Source organism: Gekko japonicus, unplaced genomic scaffold, assembly GCF_001447785.1.
Source record: "Gekko japonicus isolate JY-2015 unplaced genomic scaffold, Gekko_japonicus_V1.1 scaffold1273, whole genome shotgun sequence".
Classification (NCBI taxonomy): Eukaryota; Metazoa; Chordata; class Lepidosauria; order Squamata; family Gekkonidae; genus Gekko; species Gekko japonicus.
Window position 1 is genome coordinate 73,878 of NW_015176489.1, and position 26,090 is coordinate 99,967.

The following is a 26,090-nucleotide window of genomic DNA, read 5'->3' on the forward strand; positions in this document are numbered from 1 at the left end:
TCAATAGACATTTGTGCTTGAGCTCCATGAAAAGACCGAACAGAATACAGAGCATTTCTAATTTGCAGACGGCTTAGACACAGTTTGAATTGTACACAGTTTACAAAAATGCTTTCCACACAGCTTTGCAGATAGTCACTTCAAACTGAAATGTATTCAAACGTATGGAAAAGTAAATGTATTTCAAAATAGGCTATGGGTTTTTGCACAGCATCTTTATTGATCCATATCTTTCTAAATCTTCCTGATAGACCATGAAGCATGTTTGAAATTCTTTGAGTGAACAAATACAGCTTCTTGTCTATTCACAGACTGTTTCTATCGAGATTCCCAATCATAGCTCCCTACCCTTAAGATCTGAAACAAGATGAAAGCTAAACCTTGATTTGACATTTATCCATGCAACCTGAGGTTGGATTTACTGCACTGTCCCTCTAGATATATTATATAGTTTCAGCTGACAGCATATTTGACTTTTTTATTTTTACAACTGAACCAGTGCCGTTCTGTGATTCAGGCTGGTACACATATTATGAAAAATGAAGAAAGAAGAAATATGAATCACTTGTCCTTCTGGTAATCATGTGTTCTGTATAACATCTGCATTGTGGCATTTAAGCCCTGGAGAAATGCACAAGAGAACAACCTTAAAGGGATCTGAAGAAGTGAGCAGCATCTTATGAAAGCTCATAATCTGCCACATATTTTGTCAGTCAGTTTGAGAGCCAGTTTAGTGTAGTGGTTAAGTGTGTGGACCCGAATCTGGGAGAACTGGGTTTGATTCCCCACTCCTCCACTTGCAGCTGCTGGATGACCTTGGGCAAACCATAGTTCTGAGGTGTTCTTCAAAAGAGCAGTTTCTGTCAGATTTCCCACAGCCCCACCTACCTCACAGGGTGTTTGTTGTGGGGAAGGGAAGGGAAAGAAGTTTGTAAGCCGCTCTGAGACTCCGAGTGAAGGGCGGGGTATAAATTCAATCTCCTCCTCCTCCTCCTCCTCCTCCTCCTCTTCTTTGTGCTACTGGACTCTTCCTCTTTTCTACAGCCCTGAAGGGAGGGAAGGCAAAGAGGACCCTTGCCTCTTACTCCTTTGGTGCAACTTGTAAGGCTACATGACCAAGCATGGGATCAGTGTAAGACATCTCCTAGTGCCTCCAACTTGGATGGAAAGGGGGCGCTACTGTCACCTGAGTCTTTCTCTTTGGCCAGCTTTGATTGGTAAATTCTAACCTGTAGGGCCAAACCGTCTTTCTTCTTCCAGCTCATATGGATGCCCAATGAGGTCATATGACCTTCTGAGAAACATTCATGGGCTCATAAAGAAGCTACCATATCCCTGTTCCCAGGGTAAAAAAGCTGTGGATCTTTCCCAAAAGCAGTTTAAAAATGGCTCATTGGTAACTCCAGTTGGGCTAGTGGTCTCCTGCCCCTTGTCAGCTCATGGTGGTATGCAGGGGTCTTGTTGTAGAAAAAGAGCTGCCGGAGCTCATTAGCATAACTCATTAGCATAACTTATTTGCATATGCCACGCCCCCTGACATCACCGGAAGTGACAGAAGGCCACACTCCCTGACATCACCGGAAGTGTGTCAGAAGGCCCGGCTACTTACCCTCCTGCTTCATCCTCATTCCCAAACGGAATGAGGATCGAAGCAGAGGGCGGGGTAAAGAAGGGGGCGGGGCTTCACCACGTGACCGCCCTGCCCCCTAGAGGTTCTCTTCCGGAGCTCCGTACCTGAGAGCTCCCCCCCGACTAGAGCCCTGGTGGTATGAAGAGGCACGTTATATGGGACTGTTGCCATTTCAGGGAAAGCACTGTGCTCCCATGTCCTTTCCTAAGGATGATGCTGTACTACTTTGCCAGATGTTCCCCAAATCAACTGTGCTGCCTCTCCCCCTAAGAGTTCATAACTTGTAAACCTAGCCTTAGGCACTTTCTGAAGCATGAGCCATAACATAAGTAATCACTTAGCATGGGGAAAAACTGCTAGAAACTTGACTCCTAGCTAGGAGACAGTCCAGAGGTGGTTTTATGTCTTCTCAAGTGCATAATCCTAAAGCCAGAGATTATCCAGGGCATTTGTGGTATAGTTAGAGTGTCAAACTAGGATCTGATGATAGAATGGAGGAGAGGAAAATGTTTGGGGTCTGTACTGGGGAGAAAGGCAAGTTATGAACAAATTAAGTAAACAAATAAACAAACTTTGGTACCCAAGATAAAAAAGTCCAAATAGAAGGAAATGGCACCCTATGACATCGCAATAAATGTTTGACAATTACTACTTTTTAAATAGTATCCTGAGGTTTGACACCGGCAGAAAATCAGCTCACCCTACAGGGCTCATCATGAAAAGGGTTTGTGTTTCTATCTAGACTTGATACAGAACTGCTAGCAAAATTCTACAGCTAATTTAAGGAGCAAATGGGTCAGACCTGGCACTTGAAGGCAGTAAAATGAATGCTACAGTTATGGAGAAAATAACTATTCTGTCTCCACTTCCCCCGACCAGCATTTTGAGGAGAGCAGAAGGAAACAAGGATGGGCACAGTGGTGACAATCCAGGCAACAGGTGGGCCTAAAGAGAGGTGGCAGGTAAAAGATAAATATTAGAAATGTTGGTGAGTCAGAAATTACAAGATTTGTCACACACTCTTGGATGTCATCAGAAAACATGGAGAAGAGAGTCAAAGAGTCACAGTGGAGGTAAGCTCTGAATGCGGGGGATGATGGAATTGTTAGCAGCTGTGGTGAAATGTCAAAAAGGGAGGTGAAAGAGGTCAAGCTGGGAACAGATAAGCACGAGATAATAAGAAAACAAATGCTGGGAAAAAATAAGGTTCATGTACAGAGACTTTGATCAAGAGTGACAGAAAACTCTATTATTCTGCGTAATAGCTTCTCTGGGGAAGAGCCGGAAGCATCATGCCACTTGGAATATTTAAAACTGGAAAGGAGGAAAATAAAAAAGAGCAGAGGACTTGTTCAAAATCCTGTGAATTGTCTTCAAAGCAGGGATGATCTGATACCAAAAATTCTGCATGTTGTCCCCATCATCCATTTTGGTTTTGCCTTGCTTTTGTCACTCTGGTTGAGCATCATTTTGTTTCTTTTCTGTTACCTACACCATTTATACAGGACCGATGCAAAAATAAAACTGAAAACATGTATTAATTTCCAGAGATGTCGGAGTAATGAAAGAGAAACAGAGGACAAAATAAAGAATCACTGGTTTGTTTTGCACAAGGTAGGGGGGATTTAAAATATGGGTACTCAGATCAAACCACAGGGCTTTCAAGATTCATCCTTGTCCCAAATTAAAGGGGTAGCTAAACACATAGTGAAGATCATAAATCAGGGCAACCAATGCCATTTCCATCTAGGACTGGGCTACCATATTCCAACTCGGGTGGGGAACCTGGCTATTGTATGCTGTTCCTGGTCCTGGGGCCAGGGGAAGAAAAATAATCTAAAAACAAATAGCCATTGGGTGATAATGTGATTTCACTTCTGGGTTTTCCTTGAAAATGATGCCAGTCCACTCTAGAAATTACTGGAAATGCTATGGCTTTACCACAGGGTTTCTAGCAATTCCTAGAGAAGCATGAAATCACAGCCAGGATTTCCCTAGAAGTGATGTCATGGCATCATCCAACAGTGCCCCAATGTCCTTGGCCCCCTGACCCATGCCTGGCTACCTATTTCCATCCCAAACCCAGGCCTCCCTCCATACCAAATGGGTCTTTTTTCTTTCAAAACCTTTGCAGACTCACTCTAGGCTCTCATTAGATGTTCTTTCACTGTTACACATCTCTCAACAATCCCCATTTAACGGCCTTGCACACTTCTTCAACCGAAGCCCTGTTAGTTAACACTGTGTTTGTAGCCACGCTACAAAGAGAATGTGCTGTAATGCCATCAGGAACACGCAGATTTGAACTCTTGTAGGCCTCTGTGATGCACTTTTTGATAGTCGCACTTAGAGCCAAATTGGACATTTTCCTTCCTGTATGAGGCGGAGAAATGTTGACAAACATCTCCTGAAGGAAGCCGTCCTGTGAAGGTAGCATTTGAGAGCCCTCCTTACATCCAAAGTGTGCCATAATTTTTCCTTCGGATGCACTGGATTTGGTGAAAAGGATGGCAAGTAGATTTCCTGGGACTGTTGTAGACATTAGATTCCATGTCAAAAATGAAGTCAAATGAGGAGGAAGTTCTTGTATTTTATTGTAATTAAATATGGAAAACAGTTAGGCCAAAGAACCCATCAAAACTGACTACTTTCTTCCCAGCATAATCAGGAAACATGCTTCAATTAATAGGAAAACAATAAGACCAAATAGCTAAACAACAATTGACAACTTTCTTCCTTTTCTTCTTCATCTTCTTCTTCTTCTTGAGCATATTCTGAACATATTCTGGAAATACATAAAGTTAAATACTTAAAATGACATCATCATACCATCATCATGGGAATAATATTCAAACAGCATAATTGGTTACAAAAGCTTAAACAACATTTACATAAAAATCTCCTTATTGGTCAAATGTAAGTAAGGTGTTTCTATGCAATAGCGTCACATATTTACTTGACATGACCTAAGGCATATCGGCTAAAGCTTGTTCTTCCCCAAACAAAAGTATTCATTACTGATACGAGACTAAAATCCTATCTGACCCAGACATTGAAAGGTTTGCCCTAAGAACTACAGAATCATGAACTTTGTACCTATTATGTTGTCTGCTAACAATATCAGACCTACAAGAGGAAAGCCTTCTATATAACAGGCCTTTCTAACATCCTAATAAAATATTACTTAAAGAATAAATCTATAAAAACCAGAGAAATATGAATAATCAAAACAGGGGGAAATCTATATAGTCCCATCTCTACTACAGACCTATGGAATATTGAATTGATCTTGAGGCAAAAGGTAGGGTCCCCGTTCAAAGGACGACTTTATCTCTGTGAAAAACACAGAGATCTGATCTAGTGGATAGAGCCCCCAGTTCCGAAATCCTCCTAGCGGATGTTATCGCTACCAGAAATGATACTTTCATCCGTAGGAATTGCAAAGATACTTCCTTTAAGGATTCAAAGGGACTCTTTGTTAGTGCGTTGAGGACGATGTTTAGTCTCCAAGTTGGGAACCTATGCTTTGTTGGTGGGTTCTTGAAAGAGGCACCTTTTAGAAACCTGAGGACGCCAGTTGGCCTGCACATTCACAACGCCCTGCACATGTTCCGCTTGAATGGAAGCTAGGTTCATCTCCGTCCACCTCAGGAGTTTGGAGGCTTCTCTCTGCAGTGTGGAGGATCTGGAGCCTCCCTGTGTCACGGCAGGACCAGGGGGCGTGACACAAGCAAGCAAGCAAAAGTCCAGGAACAGTCCGAGGTCAAGCCGGGCAAACCAGGTAGCAAGGTTCAAGCAGGTTTAAATCACAGTCCAAAAGCAGGGTCAGACATACCAAAGTTTCAAGTCCATAAATCACAACAATACCAGAGGAGTCAGAGATGAACGCGGGGTCAACAAAGCCGAAGGTCAAAAGCCAAGGATCAAGCCGAGAAGAATTCCACAAGGTCTGGAGCAGAGATGCAAGGATTCAGGTCCTGAACAAACGACGTTGCCAGCACAAATGACTGCTGGCAACAGACTTGCATATATACAGTGCTAGCTAATCAACTCATTAGCTAGCCAGGAGTGAGGACAGGATCCTGTCAGTAATCAGGGCTAAGAGATCTTCTGGCACGCATGCGTGCATTCTGCCTTCGCTCTCTCAGCTGTTGTCTTCTTACATTCCTGAGCCTGGTTACAGGTGGAGGAGAGTCTGATGATGAATTACTGGGCTGCAGCAGAGACTGATCCCTTGCAGGTGTTCCCTGGGAGGCTCTATCCTCCTCACCACTTAGATAGCTTTCAGCTACAGGATCCAGTCTTTGCCTTTCTGCTGCAGTACTGTCCTCAGGAGCCTGTTCAGGGTCCTCAGGAGCCTGTTCAGGGGCATCAGCAAAGGCAGGCATGACATCAGCAGGGGCAGGCATGATACCCTGCTTGTTTAGATAGGCTTTCGCAGAAATGTTGTCTGTGCGGACCAAAATATGTTTCCCTTTGATTTGAAGTGCGAAGAATCGAAGGGCAAGATGTGAGAAGGAGTAAAGATCGAGTAAAAGCTGAAAAAGATTGGTAGGCTAACCTAACAAGCTGCTCTCCCTACTGAGGCAAGAAATGAACTGAGCCTGGGGTGACTCCCACCACAGGAAACAGGAAGTTTGAATTGTTCCTGCCTCCCTGAATGGTGGATGGGAATCACCCACAAGATGGCCTCCACCTCAGGGGAGAACTTATCTTACTCAGTCTTAGCCTCTTACGCTCTCTGTTTTATTATCCGCCTTGCTGCACTGGAATGTATGGCATCATCATCTTTGTGATCACATCTCCTACAGATTAGTCTGGGACTACCACAATTAATAATTTTCCTGTGGTCTATGCAGATATCCTGAGCACTACCATCGGGTTCAATCCATATGTGCAATTACCACCTCCGTTACTAACTACAACACAGGTTACTTGCCTCGATTACTTCAGCAGTTCATCACACTCTGCCTTGCATATTACAGAAGTACTAATTTAGAGACCCAAAATGTAAATGGGAAAATATAAATACCTCCACCTGAGAAGCAATTACTGCAACGAAACTAAATAGATAGAAAAAATACTAGGTTTTTTTTTAAATCAATATATTTAAAGGGAAAACAGAGCTCACAGTGAATTATGATACAAAAGCAGTGGCAATATAAAATTAAGGAATATACCACTGGCCAAGTGAAAATGTATCTTCTGAAACAGATGAAGAATGCATATCAGTTCTATAACAAAAGGGCACTGACTTAATAAATGAGGAATCTGAGAATTAAAAGACAGACGAATCGCTATGAACAAAACAGGTTCTGAAGCATGGACTTGCCTCCTGTGATAGCCAGACAGATACTGTTGGCTGATCTCATCTTGCCATTTGAGCAAGTTGGCTGTCTCACCCCATAATGAGTTGAGCTGCCCCAGTAGTATTCTGTCCTAGACCCCTAGTAAGATATGTAATGGGTTAGATGGTAGAACATGATTTACTGTCTGACTCTTTACATATAAAACATTTCCCAAAAAAAGATCTGAATTTTGGACATTCCTACTAAATATGTGAAAAAATATGCATTGGGTTTGCAATGCCTCAAAAGATATTGTTTCCATTATTATATATTTTATTTAACAAAAAGATACCAAATATCAACATTTCATAACAATTCACTCTTAGGTTTCTTTATGGAGAAATAAGATTATATGGGTGTACACAGAGGTCATTTCGGGGGGAATCGCGGGGGATCGCAGTTCCCCTGGGTGAGGTACGGGGGGCACATGACGAAGCCCCGCCCCCCGCTTCCGGCCGCCCTGCTTCTGGCCCTCATTCAGCCAGGAGGAAGCAGGAGAAGAGGGGGGGGTAAGTTGCTTCCTCCTTGCCTCTCCCCAACCCTGCCTGGGGCCAGGGAGGGCCTTCGCGGGGCTTCCTTGCACTCCCGCCGGCCTTGCAGGTCCACCGCCGGGCCCCTCATGGGGCTCAGCAGTGGAGCTGCAAGGCCGGCGGCGGCCAGGACCGTTGGTGGTGGTGTGTGTGGCCTTATGACACACTTCCGGTGATGTCAGGGGGGGTGGCCTTATGACACACTTCTGGTGATGTCAGGGGGTGTGGCCTTATGACACACTTCTGGTGATGTCAGGGGGTGTGGCATATGCTAATGAGTTATGCTAATGAGTTCCCCTAGCTCTTTTTCTACGAAACGACCCCTGGGTGTACATAAAATAATTGGTGAGAGCATCTAGTGATGGTCACTGAAAAAGAAACAGATGAACCCAGAGGTGACCAGGTTTTGTAATATTTATATTTTTTGATGACAACAATATTTTTCAATAGTGTTGGACTTGGACCTGAGAGATCTGGATTCAGATACTCACTGAGCCACAGACTTATTGACAGCCTTCCCTACCATCAAAGCAGGTGTATGGTGCATGTTACATGGCCATTACAAGTACAAACAGAATATAAAGCTTGCAAAAGAAGAACATTAGAAGTGTTATATAAAAGATTACATATACAGAGGTCCCAAATTACATGTCCACTAAACACAACTTGAGTAATGATATTTTATGTCTTCATGGTAGATAAAGGAAGGAGAAGGAAGAGGGCATAGGGTAGAAAGTGAATGTGATCAAATACAGCTATGTACACACATAAAGTACATTCTCAAGAACTGCAGTATATGATTATCTTAAATGCCAAATGACCTAAGTACAGCTTAAGGGAACACTAGTGACAGAGGTGTTGGTAGGAGAAAATCCTTTACTTCTGTCAGTCCAGCAGGCTGTTTGATCACTAGAATGTGTACCAGATTTATAATCACATTCCTTTCCCCTGAGTAGCTCCTATAGGAATGCCCCACAAAATAACACTGCTCTGGTGAAGAACATTTATTACATGAATCATCTCATTGGCAACCAAACAGTTAAGAAGGCCCAAAAGAAGCAAGAGAATTAGCTGTTGCTAAAACAATTTTATGGTACTTTCCACTTGACTGGAGGTAGTTTGTATGGCTGACTGGAATCTATTCAATGCTGTCAAACATCTAACACTCCCATAGCTAGGCGCCTTACAATGAATAACAAGCAGTCTGGCTGTCACTAAGCTGGAACTGCATTTTTCATCAGGAACTGAACCCCAACCCAGCAACACTCTAAATCTATTGTTTGATGCCTTGTTAATTTACAAAGATCCAACAATTTACCACAACAAACTGAAGTGCCAAAAAATAACCCAAATATGTTAAACCCCACAGGAAACCCAAAACTCAGCATCCATCAAATATATTACACGTACTTGCTATTTGTTTAGCTTGTCACTAGGTAGCTCTACCACCAAGGATGGAACATTCATCCCTGCCCCAAGTACAGAGTTCTTGGTTTCATGAATATTTATTCTCTTACTCAATGAACTTCAGGTCCAAGGGCAATGCTGATTCCTGTATCATGAATAGAGCCTAAAGGTCATCATTTACTGAACTCACCAGCTAAGGTGGCTTTCCCTTGTGTGGTAGGAAACCTCATCACAGGACGAAAGAATCTTACAGGGCCTGTAGCAAGCCTTGAAAGAGCATCCTTGAATTTCTCGGATCAGAGCTGAGCACCAGCCAGGTCTGGCCAAGGGGGGAAATGGCACATGGCCAAAGAAAGCAACTGAAACATTCCAAGGGGAAAAAAATGTGCTGGAGTTTCTCAAGCACCATGTAATTCATTTAAATTATTATTTTTCTTTAGCTGCAAATGCATAGTGGAAAACGTTTTATTTATTAACCTAAAGAGAGATTGGGCTGCTAGGCTTGTTGACAGCACATGAAGATTGCCTGGAGTTGTGTACTGAGGAAAGAAGCGCCTGTGCTTTTGTTCTTAGTGTTCCCTCAAAGTCTCCAGGAGCGCTTTATGAGGCTGTTCAACCAACTTTATCAAGCAGTTCGTTATGAGTTGGCAAGTGCTCTTTGTTGCTACGAATTCACTCTGAACAAAGTTATGTTCTTCACATGGTGGCTATTTCCTTTTCAAATTTCGAAGTTTTACTGCTTGTTAGTCTCTAGTTGTGTGATCTGTCATGGAATTGTATCTTTTGCTCTAGAAGTTCTAAACAAACCACCCACATCTCCAATCCCTTTGCTATTTTTTTCAGTCTAGACTTTGAAAACATCAAAAGAGCCTTATCGGAACTGGATGGTGTCACAGTGCAAGATGTGTGATGCAGTGTATATAATACATTTGGATTTGGGGAGGACAGGTATAATCCATACTCAGCCAGTGACACATGCCCAACCTAGCATACACAAAGAATTATTGCAAGAATAAAGTGTGCTATTCCAATATAAACCATCCTGAGCTTCTTGGAGGACACATGAGCATGCAGCGTTTCTACAGGGGCAAGGTCTTCCATCTCTACAGCACGATTTTTTCAGCCCCCCCCCCAACAGAACAAAAATGCCCCCTGAAATCCCAGTCCTGAGGCAGAGGGGACCCTGAAGAACATGATGGGGGGGAATTTTGGGATGCCACAGAAGGCAGATGCCATGAAAATCCCCTTCTTTAGGCCAACATCCTTGCACCTCTGGAAATGCTAAGCTAGATCCAACCCATGGGGTGCAAATATGCTTAATAAATAATGGTGACGTATCAGCTTCAGAAAAGCTTGGTTGAGCAATACACCTTTCAAGATTTTCAGAACACAAAATATCCAAGAGTTGGAAGCAATTGTTCCATTCCTATGCTATGCTGTGCATGCAAGAATCCCAACAAATGCCTGTCCAAAGGTCCCTTAAACAGCTCCTCAATCGTATGACACAAGTCCAGCTCCTGAGTTTGTGCAAGGGTGCAATCATACTCTTAGTTACTACCCAGCACCAGTTGTCCTAGAGTTTGCCAGATTCATCTGGCAGTATACTTAAGTACCTCATCCAGTTACCTGGACCTCTAGCAACAGAACTACTTGGGAAAAGGCTCTTGATTCGGTTTAGTTAAGAACTAAACACACGTCTCTCCTACAGGCAATTCTAACATTGCTGACTAGTATCAAGTATATCAAAGGATGATGATAAACATTACTATCCTAAATTATGAAGATATTTCATAAAATATATACTCTGTATTACTATCATAAACACTGCTGTCCCTACAAATCATGTTTGAATTTGATTGCCACTTGAAGCTTCAAGAAATCTAAGCAATGAATGGCTTAAGCCATTCTGCTTCTTGAAATTAACATTTTTAATAAAATAACTGAAAAGTCAGTTTAATATATGATTTCTATCTGCTGTAATTGGATGCAATATATTATTGATAATTTTGAATTACTAGCCTGTCAGATACCAAAGTATACCAGATAGCTCCCATGCAATTAATTTTTATTTCATATCTTTGTCGAGATCAATACTTATGGCCTGATTTTCATTTTCGCAAAGCTTCTTAATCCCACTCTGGGAGAGTGTAATTTACTCTCTGTCCAAAGCTGTTTAACACTGCTGAGTTGTAACAAGGCTTCTGCCTAAATGAATACTGAACTCTTGCAGGAACTACGGGATTTTCTTGATAGAAATTGCAAAATTAGCTTGTCAACAAGCATCTCTCGGAAAAGGCTGTATTACATACTATTAACACCAATAATAAAAAATTGAAAAAGGGGTTGTGTCAGGGCTCCATACATAGCTCCCTTCAGTTTCCTAAGATAAATAAAAATAATCAATGCCTTCCAAATACTGGGGAGTTGTTCTGGTAAATGTTAAATTCTCTGATTCTTGGATTAGCTGTGCATTGCCCCACACAGATTAAAATGAGGTCACACAATAAACTCATAAACAAGACTAAACAAAGGTATGTTAACAGCTGACTTGTTCAATTTATTTACCGTACTTAATCAATTTTTTAGTTTGGATTTCCTATTAGACTGCCCAAAGAACTGTGACATTTGGGCAATCTCACCTTGGCTCTGAACCTGGAACAGCAAAGCTGCTGCTCCATGCTTTTCCTGTGTAGAGAGACAAAACAGCAGCTTTTCAATACCATTCCACTAGGCTACTGAGCAAGAAGATTCAGATTATAATGCCTAGAATGAAAGGAGTTCCCACCTCAGCTTCCTGGGTCTAGTCAACCAATGGCATCTGTAGATGTTTCAGATGCTTGTCAATCTAATGTCGTTTCTAGCACACAACCCACACTAATCCTGCCACCCCTGGTTAGGGCCTAACCAACCTCACTGAAACCAGGACACTTCAACAGATCCTCCCTCTCTCTCAAGTGCAATCTGAAGGCAGAGAGAAAAAGGTCCCTATCAATTTGAGACCCCCAAAATTCCTACCCAGCCTCAATGTATCAAGCAGTACTGATATTGCTCCTAAAACGGAAGAGCAGATTGGGCAGTAATCGCTGCCCAAAAAAACACACACCCTAGTTTAGAAGGGTAGATTTGTGTTAAGTAGTCTTCCTGGTCCCCTCCCTCAAAGGCTGTGCTGCATGCAGCACCCAGACATCTTTGTGCTCACTCTAACAATCCCACACCACATCTCCAAATAGGGCTGGGGGGGGGGGGATAGTTCCCAGGTCTAGCTGGGTGGGGAACTGGCTCCTTTCTAAAACTTAGCAAGCATTTTGAGTCATCTGTGTTCTTTCTTAAATGGATGATGGTAAATTTTTAAAATGCTAAACACTGGTCCCTGCCACATGGCAGGAAAAACGACGGCAGAAGTGCGGCTAATCTGAGCCGCACCAAACTAGAGATGCCGCAGCGGGATCCCACGGATCCCCTGAGCCGCCGCGCCGTTGCTCCCCGGCACGATCAGATGCCGGGGAGAAAGTGACGGTGGGAGGGGGAGGCTGGTGAACTGCGCATGCTCACACATGCGCAGTTCGGCCAGGAGCCAGGGATGCGCCGGCAAAAGGACGCGCCGGTGATCCCACGGCCGCACTTGCCGCGGCCTTTCCGGATGAACCACTCAGGTAGGTGGTTCTTTTTTGGTGTGCGGTTTTGGGCGGGAGGGACGGATCAGTGATGGGCAGGCAACGCTTCCCAGATGTTGCCGTGGGATCACGCACATTTGCCGCGCATCCGATCCGTCCCTCTCCCGGCCCAAATCCTCACGTGTGACCGGGGCCTAAAGTTGCATTCACACAGGCAGTTTGATCCGTTGCCCTTGCTGTTCCCTAATGGATTTAAAGTGCATGATCAGACAGCAACATCTGTCTGTCAATCCCCAGCTGTCCGAGTCGCCTCCCCCCCTTGCCAAGTGTTTCTTTGATACCTGATAAAATCTGGTCTTGTTGGTCTGAGATGGTTCCCAAATGGATTTCCTGCTGTCTGGTCGCACTTTTGAACCCGCCAGCCATCAGCCAAGTCTCACCGATGTCTTTTTTTCCATCCGCCATTTTAAAAAAGTAGTTAGCGACGTGCGCACAAGTGCTTATTCACACACACACACACACATAGGGGTTGCTCAAAACTCTGTTTTCTTTTTAAAAACCCTAAAAGAAAGATGCCTCTGTTCTGGAAGAAGGACAGCAGGACTGAGTAGGAAAGAGGATTAGAAAGAGGACGGCAGTGAACTACATATCCCAGCAGTCTTAGCAAGCATTTGTGTGCATGCTCCATAGGTAAACTTTTTAAAAAATAGCCGACAGACCCATGAACTACATATCCCAGCAGGCTGATAAGTGCTTGCGGGCATGCTCCAAGGACCAACTTTTTGAAAAAATGGCAGATGGGCTGACTCTGTGCCTGCTGCAGTCTGGTTACTCCAGGGCCAGTAAAAGCACTTTGAAAAAAAATCCACTTTGTAAACAGTACTCAAAATGAAACATCAGAAAAGGAATGCTATTCTTTTCATTTCTAAGGCTATTTTGGATCCCTTCTACACTGTCATTCCCTGATTTAGGGACAGCTCCTGACACCTAAGGTAAATTAGGGCCAAAATACACAGTATGTCTGACACATGTTGGATCGTGGATGCCTGACCCAACTTATAGTTACAGGTTGGAGTTGGGAGGGGGGCGCTAATCTTTTAAAATGTCTTTGTCACCCCACACAGTTTAAAATGTTGGAAAGGAGTAGGAATGGTATGCTCCCTTCCCGAACTATTTTGCCAGTGGAAAGGGGGGGGGGCATTATGCCCATTTTTCTGGCTTCACATGTCCATTCCCAGGACACATGGAGCCAGAGGAAGAGGAACAGAGGCCTTCTCATGGCCTTTCTGCTGGCAAAAATGGCATGGCAGGAAAGCATGAAGACACTGCTTCTCCTCACAGCATTTGGAGCTGTGGGGTGCCACAGGCATCTATAACATTTTACAGTGGGTCAGGTCAGGCATCCAACTCCTGACACATGTCAAACATAATATGTATTTTGGGCTTGAGTAAACCAGCCATATGCAGGGGGGAAGAAATCTTTGAGCTGAATTAATTCTAGGCTGAGTTTCTGTTTCCCCCTCTTTTACAGGTATTTCAGCTTGGGTGTGGACAATGTTAGGAGCCTCTTGGTGCAAGCCAAAGGATTCCTGCCCCTTGACTCTTAGCCCCTGGCTCACAGTCTGTGGTCCCGTGTGACCCAGGTTGAACCAGTGGATCCAGACCAGAAGATCGAGCTATATTTTTTTCTTTGTTTGTCTGAATTACATTTTTGCGTTTCTTTGTAAGCTTTGTAAGCAGGATAGAAACAAATAAATGTTTTCTTGAATGATTTGGGGTCTCTAACCCAGGATGTTGACAACTGTGTAATTATTTATCTGATGAATTTATATAATGCCTTTCTGTCACTGCATTTATAGTTTACACTTCAAAATAACACCTACAATATAATTCACACAAAAGAAAAGGAAAAAGGAGGACTAAAGCAGAATGGCTTAAGCAATTCATTGCTTAGATTTCTTGAAGCTTCAAGTGGCGATCAAATTCAGACATGATTTGTAGGTATTTCTGGCCACTGTGTGATACAGAGTGTTGGACTGGATGGGCCTTTGGCCTGATCCAACATTGGCATCTCTTATGTTCTTATGTTCTTATGACAGCAGTGTTTATGATAGTAATACAAAGTATATATTTTATGAAATATCTTCATAATTTAGGATGGTAATGTTTATCATCATCCTTTGGTATACTTGATACTAGTCAGCAATGTTAGCATTGCCTGTAGGAGAAGATGTGTGTTTAGTCCTTAACTAAACTGAATCAAGAACCTTTTCCTAAGTACTTCTGTTGCTAGAGGTCCAGGTAACTGGATGAGGTACTTAAGTATACTGCCAGATGAATCTGGCAAACTCTAGGACAACTGGTGCTGGGTAGTAACTAAGAGTATGATTGCACCCTTGCACAAACTCAGGAGCTGGACTTGTTGTGTGGTTGCAAAGCGTCCTCAGATCGAATAGTTGCTGCCACAAGGAACGAGCGTCAAGTGGGGAACTAAATACCCCTCAGCTGCTGCTGCTAATTAACACTCATCGTGAGCAGCCCAGCATCTGCTAAAACTCAGGGCTGAGTGAGCATCTGCCCCGAAGGCGTGCCTCCCGTCACCTGGACATCAAGTCCTGGCAGAGTCGGTTCCTCAAATGTGCAGCCTGCGGAGGTGAGTCAGGGGGGCTGTTTGCTGCTGATTGTTCCTCATCAGCTGTTCCTCATCAGCTGATGCAGGCGGCCTTGGCAAGCTCTCGGCCTCCGACAAGTCATCAGGGCCAGGTGTCAGTTCTGCTGAAGCCAGGAACTCACCCTCGTCAGTACTCATGACACTCTGATAGAACCGCAACGTTCAACCCAGGAACGATGCAAACCAGCCTACTTAAGAGACTATGGCCCTGGTCACACAGGCCGGATATCGTGGGGGGCATGGCTAATTGCCCCGGCGCAGTTTGATGCGCGATTACGCAATCAGACGCGCCAGCAGCACACCACGGGTCCTTCCGTTGGTGCCGGTGGGTAAACGAGGGACCAGAGGGGAATGCCGCGTGCAATCACACCACAGGCGTCTGGAGGCAGCCCATGGCAAACATTTACTAGTACCTTGGAGGTACTAGTTTTTTTAAGGTGCATTTGTCGGCAGTAAGCCACAGGTGCACTCCACTTCCCAGATGTTGGGGTGTGATCGCGCCCGGATTATCCGCCCACCATCCGTGCTTCTCCCGTGGCAACTTTGCCATGTGACCGGGGCCTATGTCAGTTAAGGAGTTTTTGAACTAAGGGGGGAGGGGTGTTATGTATTGAGACTAAGCCATTCCTCAAGCTGCACCAGGAATGGTTCGAGCTTGCTACATTAGAACAATAGCTCACCAGGACCCTGGAGCTAACCAATAGATAAGTAGTGTAATGTAAATAGACTATCACTGGGAGTGGGTGTGCGTTGGGTGTGGTGCTTGCATGCTTTATAAGCAGGGCTCCAGCCCTGCTAGTTGTCTTTGTAGTTTGCTGAAATCACTTAATAAACTAGAGCTGATCACTGCTATGTGTCTAGAACCCAGTATTTAACAGTATGCTATCAAGCTCTCTAAGGTCATCTCGGATAACCACCTGGAAGCACTTGAATACCTTGTTTCAACTAACTTGGGGTGTGTCTGATCTAGATAACTGGGTGACTTGAAGAAGGACCCTACTCTGCACTTCTTCCTTTGGTCTTGTGCTTAGGTCAGGAGGACCTGCTCTGGTCCCAGCTTGACATGGGAAGAAGACCCATCAGAGGGTGAGCTGCCTACCTCCTCTAACAGGGCTGGGCCAGGGCAGAGCCTCTTGACAGCTTCCTACCTTCCAGCTCCAAAAATGCAATCCTCCTCTCTTCCATTTGTCCTCTTCTTTTAGATTCATGTTTCTTATCTTCTCCCTCCCACAGATGTCTGACCTCAAATTCTCCTCCTGAAAACCAGCTAGCTGTAGGTCAACCCAGCTGGCACCATAAGGCAAGTGGGATTTCCTCCAGCATGGCACACAATTAGATTCTAGCAGATGAAACAGAAAAATAATGGCTATGATTGCTGACGCTGCAGACTGTGGAGGATCTACATTAGCTGAAGTAGTTGGGTAGCAGCCAGCATCATTGAACAAATGGCACTATGTTAAAGAGAAACGCACAGAGTCAAACAGGGGTTTAATATCTTAATGGCAACCTTTCACACGTACTAGGCAGGTATTTCAGGCAGCTCCCTTTACTTAAATGGAAAAGATCAGTTCAACCCAAAGCATTTTTTTCGCTTGCAAGTGCTGTGAGCCCTTCGGTTAAGGACAGTAAATGCTTTACTTAACCTTTTTCACCAACTAAGTAAAAATAGCGAACTTTCCATTATTCATTGCCAAGTCCTCAATTAGCTAAAAGAAATTCTTTATGTTAATACATAGTCTGCCCATAGCTATTTTAAAAACATTAACCGTTTCCTCAAAAGAGCACAGTTGTTAATTAAAACTGCCTCAGGGCACATGAAAACTAGAAGTAGGCATCTTTTATTGGAAGACATTTTCCATAACTACCATATTTACTGTTGAATAATACCAGGTGTTTCTGAAATGAAATTCACATAAGACACACATTCCTGAAGCAGAAAATAAAGCTGAACAAATAGCAAATTAATGCTGTATAGGGAATCTGATGGTAAACACATGATACATACAGCAAATATGAGTACTGGAAGTGCCATTTTTCTATTTCTAACAACCAGGGAGATGATGTAAAGCTGTCAACTAAGTCTTTAAAATCATTTGTTCATGGTGCATTCTTATAACCACTTCAGTGTATGGAGGTCATGGGGCATAGGTCAACCAGTGCTTCTTCTCTGTAACCCACATGCTGAGCAGGTCAGTCAGCATGCATCAAGTGCTTTTGGTTCATCATTGCAAAGCACCCAGGGTTAGAAATGGCATGCTAAAAGATGGATTCAAAATGTGGTGTCATGTGCACACATGTACTTGTATCTCCTGACACAAAATTGATTTTTTTTTTCTGTACTGAAGTTAGCAGTTGCCCACACACACAAGCTAGACTCCAAAGTTAAAGCAATGGTACTCACTCCACATATCATGTAGACCCATATTTTCATTTCATATCAATCAAAAGAGCCACATGACTACTATCAAAAGATCACACATGCCCTGCAGTGCACCTCACTCCACCAAACATGCACATGCAATAATATCAAAGATGTAACCTATTAATAATGAATATATAACTATAATTTTAAATCCCAGAATATCTCTTAGAGTTGCCAACCTCCAGGTGGCATCTGGAGATCTCTCGGAATTACAATTGACCTCTGGACAACAGAGATTAGTTCCCCTGGAGGAAATGGCTACTTTGGAGTGTAAAGTCTATGTCATTATACCCTGCTGAGGTCCCTCCCCTCCCCAAACCCTCCCATCCCCAGTCTCAACCTCCAAAATCTCCAGGTATTTCCCAACCCAGAGCTGAAACCCTAGTATCTCTGAGCATGCAAGGCTGTCTTTTCTCACTACTGCTGAACCTTAGCCAGCCATCGTGCATCTGAAGTGAGGAAAAGGGCTTGCAAGTAAGATGTATGATACAAAATGGTATACACGCTTTCAAGTTCTCCAGAACTTTTTATTAGGCGAGATGTTTAAACGTCAGTGCTTCTCTATGTTAAACATTCCCTTCAAGTTTTCCTATAGTTATGTTGGAGAGGGGGTGATTAGAACTTCTTTCCATGCTCAATGTTCTGCTTGCAAAGAGTTTGTGTTGTGGGTTAGCATTCAGCAGCAGTATGCCCCACTTCACCAACTCATTCAGCTGCATATGTTGACCTAGGCTCACACACAGAACCCCTACATCTCCACAACCCTGATATAATCACCACATAGACAAGGTGCATTGTGTTTTTAAGAAGAAAACTGTTAGTTTTATCTTAGGCTCACAATGATGATGATATTATGCCAGTTTCTTAAAGAAATTGCCCACTTTGCTGAAACATGGCCGGGGGAGGCTACTATGAAGAATGGTGCTCAGAAGAGCCTCATGTGGCATGTCAAAGAGCCACATGTGGCTCCCAAGCTCCTGAATGAGCATAACTGAGATAAGCCAGAAACTGAGTATGGTGCACAGTTAGATATTGAGACTAGTTAGGAATGTTTATAAATGTGTATTACACTAAATATAAACCACTAGATGAAATAATACTCAGCAAAATTCAAACATCAGTAACTTTAACAACAGAAATGAGACCTTAATATTTATGGGTATCAGACATTTGACAAGATCAGTGATGAAGTAAACTCCAGTGTACAATTAATATACAAATCTGAAGGCCTCCAGATCCAAAACAATAAAGAAAAGATACATTTTATAGAAACAGAGATCACATAGAGATATTCTGATACTGAGCAAAATGGAAGAATATTGAACATTACTTATAATTTCAGGAATATTGGTTCTAGTTGCATTTCACTTAAAGAACTAGAAGGAACATTGCTAAAATTTCATAAGAGTTAAATTTTGCACAACAGGACATATTTCTGGTTGAGATTATAAGAAAATATATTCAGTGTTGACAGTCTATTATTTATTTTTCTAAACTGAAAACAACCTGCTGTGCTCTTAGCTTTGAATGTAAAGTTCTTCTTATCCAGCATTGTATGCCTCTGGGTACCAAGTGCTTAAAAACTAAAATTGTCTTCTTCACTTCCTTTCCTTCTTCAGGCTTTCCAGTGTTTTCCAGGCTCCTCCCCAAGAGAATAACCAGAATTCACCATAGAAGCTATCCTTCCAGAGCCATGCTTTTCATTTTTCTTTGCATTTTTCTAGATTGGCCCACATCCTTATTTTGAACACAGTTAAGATTTCCAGCCTCCAGGTAAGGGCTAGAGATCTCCTAGAATTACAGCTGATCTCCAGACTACATAAATCATATTTATTTATTTATTTATTTATTTATTTATTTATTTATTTATTTATTTATTTATTTATTTATTTATTTATTTATTTATTTATTTATTTATTTATTTATTTAAAACATTTATTCCACTTCTCCTGGAGAAAATGGCTGCTTTGTAAATTGGACTGCATGGCATTATACCCTACCAAGGTCCCTTCCCTCCCTAACCTCCACCCTCCCAGGTGCCACCCTCAAATCTCCAGGTATTTCTGAACCCAGAGTTGGCAACCCTAAACACACTTGCCATGTCTCTTGGTTGACAACAGCATTGCACTTTATGTAAATCCAGACAGCTGCACCACTAGTCATTGCAGTTATATCTTAATTTTATTAAACTCTTTCACTGAAGATTTGTAAGTAGGCTTGCCAGGTCCAGTTTTGTCCCCAGCAGGGGACTTTATGGGGCATTCCAAAAAAACTGGAGGGGGTGGGGCATCCCCAACATGATGATGTCACCTTGGGGAATCCCGCTCCAAGCTCCGCCCCCAAGAAAAATCACTGGCAGCCACCCCTCTCCCAGACCTCCTGCAAGATTCAAAGGGCCCACCGACCAGGTGGTGGGACCGTTAAATCTTGCAAGAGGGGAGGGAGAGGGGCAGCCACTGGCTGCGCACCTGAACTCCAAACGGCGATGTTGCTTGGAGTTCAGGCACACAGGGCCCGATAGGGGAGGGAGAGGGGCGGCTGCGGGCACACTTGGAGAATGGGCATACAGGGCCAGTCCCCACCAGCTGGAAGCACTTAAAGGGCCCCTTTGACTGCTTCTAGCCAGCCGGGGCCCTGCACCCAATCTCCAAGCGGTATTGCCAGTTGGATACCAGGTGCGTGGGGCCAGTCCCCGCTGACCGGAAGCACTTAAAGGGGCCCTTTAAGCGATTCCTGCTGGTGGGGCCATGTGCACCAAAAGCCACCCCTCCCCCTCCCTTCTGCAAAATTTAAAGGACCCTTTACATCTCTCAAGAGAAGTGAGGGGGCGGCTGTGGGTATTCGGGCTTGGGGGTATGGCTTCCCCTACTGGCCAGCTAGCCAACGGGTGGGTTTAAACCCCAAAAAGCACACCATGATTGGGTGCTATCGGCTGTAGGTTTAAGGACGTTTCAGGACTCAACAGTATTATTCAGTCATATCTATTCTGTATAGTTATTATTGTTTCATTGTATCAAATTGCAATTATGTAGTTGGTCTTTGTTGTTAGTTAATTGTATTATAAATATTATTTTGTGAAACATAAATAAAAATAATACAAAAAAAGCGGGTAAACCCTGCCAGTCCAGGGGGTCTGGCAGCCCAATTTGTCAGTTACCCATTTATATTATTTACTGTGTATACTGTGTAAATGTAGCAACGTTTTGACTAATCTCAGGATGTTGAAAAGATGGATTCTTTACTGGAATATTTTTTATTCTTTTCTTTAAAAGTGTTGCAAATACTCCTGGGTACACTTTATGATTACCTCCTAGGGTTGCCAGGTCTGGGTTGGAAAATGCCTGGAGACTTTGAGGGTGGATCCAGGAGAGGGAGGGGTGTGGGGAGGGGAGGAGCGTCAGCAGGGTACAATGCCCTAGAGTCCACCCTTCAAAGCAGCCATTTTCTCCAGAGGAACTGCTCTTTATCAGCTGGAGATTAGTTGTAAAAGCAGGAGGTCTCTGAGCCCCACCTGGAGGCTGGCAACCCTATTACCTCCCCACCACATCCCCCAAGACATTTTCCATGAAGCCTTAATAGCAGGTATTAAAAATCTTTTAAGGTGCAGTCCTAAGCAGAGTTACCCCCTTGTAGCAGTACAATTCCCAGAGTTACACTTAGGGTTGCCATGTTCCTGCTGGGGATGGGTGATCTCCTGCCTCTATTGGGACCTTCCAGCTGCCATTCAACTGAGTAGTGCAAGAAAAAGTGGGGAAAATGGGGAAATCACCGCTATACCAAGATGCTAATGTCACTTCTGGTATAATTGGAAGTGATGACATCATGATACTGGTGATGCTCCAGCATTCAGACAAAACTCTACAGTTAAACCATAGTTTTGGATGAATGCTGGAGCATCACCAGCAATGTGATGACATCACTTCCAATTGCACCAGAAGTTACATCAGCAAGTTGCCAGTGATGTCATTACAGTGTCAGGGAGCCCCCACCCCAGTGGTGAGTCTCCTGCTGGTTGCCAGCCTCATGCTGTTCAGTATGGCACTGTAAACCTATTGAAGTCAATGGGCTTTGAAGGTTGCTAGGGATGATACTGACAGAAACCTAAATACAATGAATGTATTTAATTTGTGGTCCCACTTTTTAAAAATTCCAGTACTGATTCACCTTCTCAGAATTCCTGGGACAACCACTCAGTTATTATCTTCTTGGAAGCAAAGTTTGGTTTTAAAAGAACATTTTAATGATTGGTGATTGAAATGAATTTACATTATAGCTGTCAATTGACTTATTTTACTTAATCATCTGCTCTAAAACCAAAAAATCAATTAACTGACTGCAGTAAAATCATTTGTTTATTATCCCAAGTAGGCACCTTTTTGAAAAAAACTGAAAAGAGGAAAAACTCCAAAATGTAATATACAAAAGCTACGTCTGAACGTTATCTACTATCACAGATTACTAGAAGAAAAATTCGTTTTTTAAAAAGTTCACCTGAGCAGTCTTAATGTCAGCCCTTTGATTAAAATTGTCTACTGACTATCTCAGGGTTTTTTTTTCATTTTCTGCTTGACCAACATGACTAATGACATTCCAATTTAAATAATACTTCTCCAACACTCCCTTAATTTCATTTCAAAATTGGCTTCTAGTTAGCTTCCAACTAATTCCTGAATGTTGGGGTGGGGGGGAGGGCTTGCTGATAACTTATGTACACATAAGAAACAATAAACAATTACCTTCAATACATTTACCAAAGACTAAAAGGCACAAGAGGAGTTTTAAAATTATTTTGGAGAACAGTACTTACAGTTGCAGAGAGCTGAGGTCCATTCAGTTGTGAATACAAGATGGCCTCATTGACAGAGGACCGAATACCCACCAGTGCCAGTTCCAAATCATGAGATCCAGCCATTTCATTACTAAGATATTCCAGGGTATAAATGTATTCCCTCCACTGAGCATCCAGTTCAGATACACTAGCAAAACATCCTCTCATTACATTTAGACAATACCCTTCACAAGGTCTGATGAGCGTGAGGCCTTGGCAATGAGGACAATATTGCATCTTCACTAGTGCTCGACTACATTCCTTTGTCAAAGTGGCATGCTCAGTAGCATTCAGCACTTCAATGCCCATCCCAAGGGCCTGATTAAACATTCTGCTTGCCCAGAGAGACTTTGCCAGCTCTGTTATGGCTTCTTTCGAATACCGTCCAAATGGGTTGATATCTTGCCGCGTTAGCCTCAGGCACTCTGTATACTCTTCAGACAAATCTGTAATTCCTGGGTTTATTAGGCGGCTATAAACCAAAGGGAAGAGGCTGTCAAAGAACTGGGAAAATGCACTTTCCACTGCGGTCTGAGCACCCAAGAGGTAGAGAGAGATGTCTGTAAAGAGCTCTTTGACAGGTTCGACTGCCTCCTTTGACAGGGACCTGTAGACAGTCTCAAACAGAGAAGTTGTGTGGTTCTCGGCCAAGCGAAGCAATGACTCAAAGGCCGCTGCAAAAAATGGAGACATGGAAGGTAGAGAGAAAAGTCAATGTTTCCTTATCACAGTTGAGCAACACAGACGATAAACTAACCAACAGACTATAAAATTATATTATTATATTATTGTACTGATAGTTTACAGGCTTTACTGGGCTTGTAACTGGACTTGTTTCTGACCTAAGCTTTACAGCATTTAAAGAAAAGCCTATAGAGTCTGATAGGCTTTTGAGATTGCATCAACCAATGTTGATGTGGATTTTAAGACTGTGTGCTTTTTGAATGGTTAGAGGTGTTTCAGTGTCACACCAAGAAAGGTTCAAGTGGGTAGCCGTGTTGGCCTGAAGTAAAAGAACAAAGTTTTAGTCCAGTGGCACCTTTAAGACCAACAAAGTTTAATTCTAGGTATAAGCTTTCGTGTGCATGCACTGATGAACTGTGCATGCACACGAAAGCTTGAGAGGGCGGTGGCGACACAGCTTCAAAGCTTTCTGGATGACGCTTCTGTCCTTGATCCATTTCCGCCCAGGTCATGGGACGGAAACAGTGCCCTTACTGACGACCTCCGGAAGCATCTGGATCGAGGCGGTGTGGCGGCACTGTTGCTGTTAGATCTGTTGGCCATGTTCGATACGGTCAACCACCAGTTGCTCGCGTCACTGACGTGGGGATACAGGGGCTCGATCTTGAATGGCTTGCCTCTTTTCTCCAGGGTCGGGGACAGAGGGTGGCGATAGGGGAGGAGCAGTCCCAGAGGCACCCACTTGAGTGCGGGGTGCCTCAGGGGGCAGTGCTTTCCCCGATGTTGTTTAACATCTACATGTGCCCCCTCACCCAGAGTGCCAGGAGGTATGGGCTGGGTTGCCATCAATATGCAGATGGCACCCAGCTCTATCTGATGTTGGGCGGCCAGTCGGGCTCTGACCCAGAAGATCTGACCTGGGCATTACAGGCAGTGGCTGAGTGGCTCAGGCTGAGCCATCTGAAACTAAACCCAGTGAAGACGGAGGTCCTGTGACTGAGTTGGAACGGATCAGGGTTGGGGATCCCTCTCCCAACCTTCAATGGGGCACCATTGGTGTCAACGTAGGAGGTTAGGAGTTTGGGAGTGCACCTGGATTCCTCCCTAATGATGGAGGCCCAGGTGGCAGCCACTGCCAGAGCAGCATTTTATCATCTTAGGCTGGTTCGGCAGTTGGTCCCCTTCCTCGACCGTGACGACCTGGCTACAGTGATCCATGCAACGGTCACCTCGAGGCTAGACTACTGTAACACTCTCTGCATGGGGCTGCTTTTGGCGCAGATTCGGAGGCTGCAGCTGGTGCAGAATGTGGCAGCCAGGCTGATGATGAGTCTCCCCAAGTGGGAGCACATCTGACCTGGGCTGGAAGTGCTGCACTGGCTGCCAATAGCATACCGAATCTGTTTCAAAGTGCTGGTACTTGCCTTTAAAGCCCTATGTGGCCAGGGTCCGACTTACCTGAGGGACCGCCCTTTCCCACATATACCCCCAAGAGCACTTCGGTCGGGGACACAACATTGCCTGGTGATTCCAGGCCCCTGGGAGGCAAGGTTCATTGCGACCAGGGCCAGATCCTTCTCGGTGGCGGCCTTTACCTGGTGGAATGAGCTCCTGGAGGACATCAGGGCCCTGTGGGACCTTATGCAGTTCCACAGGGCCTGCAAGACGGAGCTCTTCCGCCAGGCTTTTGCATAGGGGCCGCCACTGCCACCACCACCAATGGTGTGGATAACAACGGGGCTAGGGATGGCCCCAGGAAGATCTTCTACAACACCACGTGGCACTGGTACCATCGGACTTACTTGGGACCAACTACAGGACAAGATCACCCCCAAAGAACTGACTGTTACCATCATGAAATTTATTCAGGGACCATTATGTTTTCATGAAGCACTCTACTTTTATCTGTGTTATATCTAATGGTTTTATTGCTTTTATTATGTTTCACGTGGGCTGTGCCCCTTGTAAGTCACCCTGAGCCTGCTCACGGGGAGGACGGGGTAAAAATGTCAAAAATAAATAAATAAAATAAATAAATACTCAGAATTAAATTTTGTTGGTCTTAAAGGTACCACTGGACTCAAATTTTGTTCTAATGTCACATCAGTTTCATTTGGGAGATACTTTCAGGGATGGGAGGAAGTCAGTTGCAAGAATGAAACTGTCAGATCAACACTGCTTTGGAAAAGGTCCATATTGATTGACAATATACCAGCAAGACTTCACACAGTATTTCATGTATTTATTTGTAATAACCTGGGCAATAGGCATGAAAAGTAAATGTGCTTGTACAAAAGACCAGACAAAACTTGCATTTAAAAGCAACTTCAGATAATCTGGAGCCGCAACTCAAAGAATAGTGAAGGTAATTAATCATAATAATTATAATGTAATACTAAAGTAGCTTTCCATAACGTTGTACTAAACAGTTTATAAACCCATTAAATCGAATGGACTCATGAACAAAATTTTATCACTCTTCAAACACAGATCTTCATTCCAACATCTGATCCAGAAGTGAAAATTTCTTAATCCTGTGTTGTCTATGCATAAATCCCTACAGGTTACAGACTCAGGGCTTTGCTTCCTACCATACTACTCCATCCGCCCCAACCCATGTATCTTCCATTTCTGTTGCAGTTATAAGACCAGAAGACCATCTGGGCAAAAGGCAAAGTGGTTACATCCTTGTTGAGAATGAGACTGATATTTTGCTGTTTATGACTTTATATATATGCTAACACACTATATAGATTGTGCACACACATTTGCTCATAGGCTCAAAGGTAAAGCTGCTTGAATCGCCTGTTGTGAGAGAGAGGTTTTCACATAGAGGGTATTGAACTGCATTTCATGCTAATGAGTTTGCAGACACACAAACAGCTACTAAGCCTTATGGGAAGAAGAAGCACATTTCACCATTGTTAGCAGGAAATACAGCTTAAAAAGACAAGTA

General features: G+C 43.6%; 1 protein-coding gene across 1 annotated transcript in view; it reads right to left on the reverse strand.

The window, feature by feature from the left end:
• The window catches only part of LOC107123897 (glypican-5-like), a gene marked incomplete at its 3' end in the record, with an annotated part of 220,955 nt that overhangs the window by 64,103 nt on the left and 130,762 nt on the right, over positions 1-26,090 (reverse strand). The window contains exon 3 of the mRNA XM_015427244.1: positions 22,430-23,124. Coding sequence (XP_015282730.1) covers positions 22,430-23,124 — 695 coding nt within the window. The remainder of the gene's footprint in view (positions 1-22,429; positions 23,125-26,090) is intronic.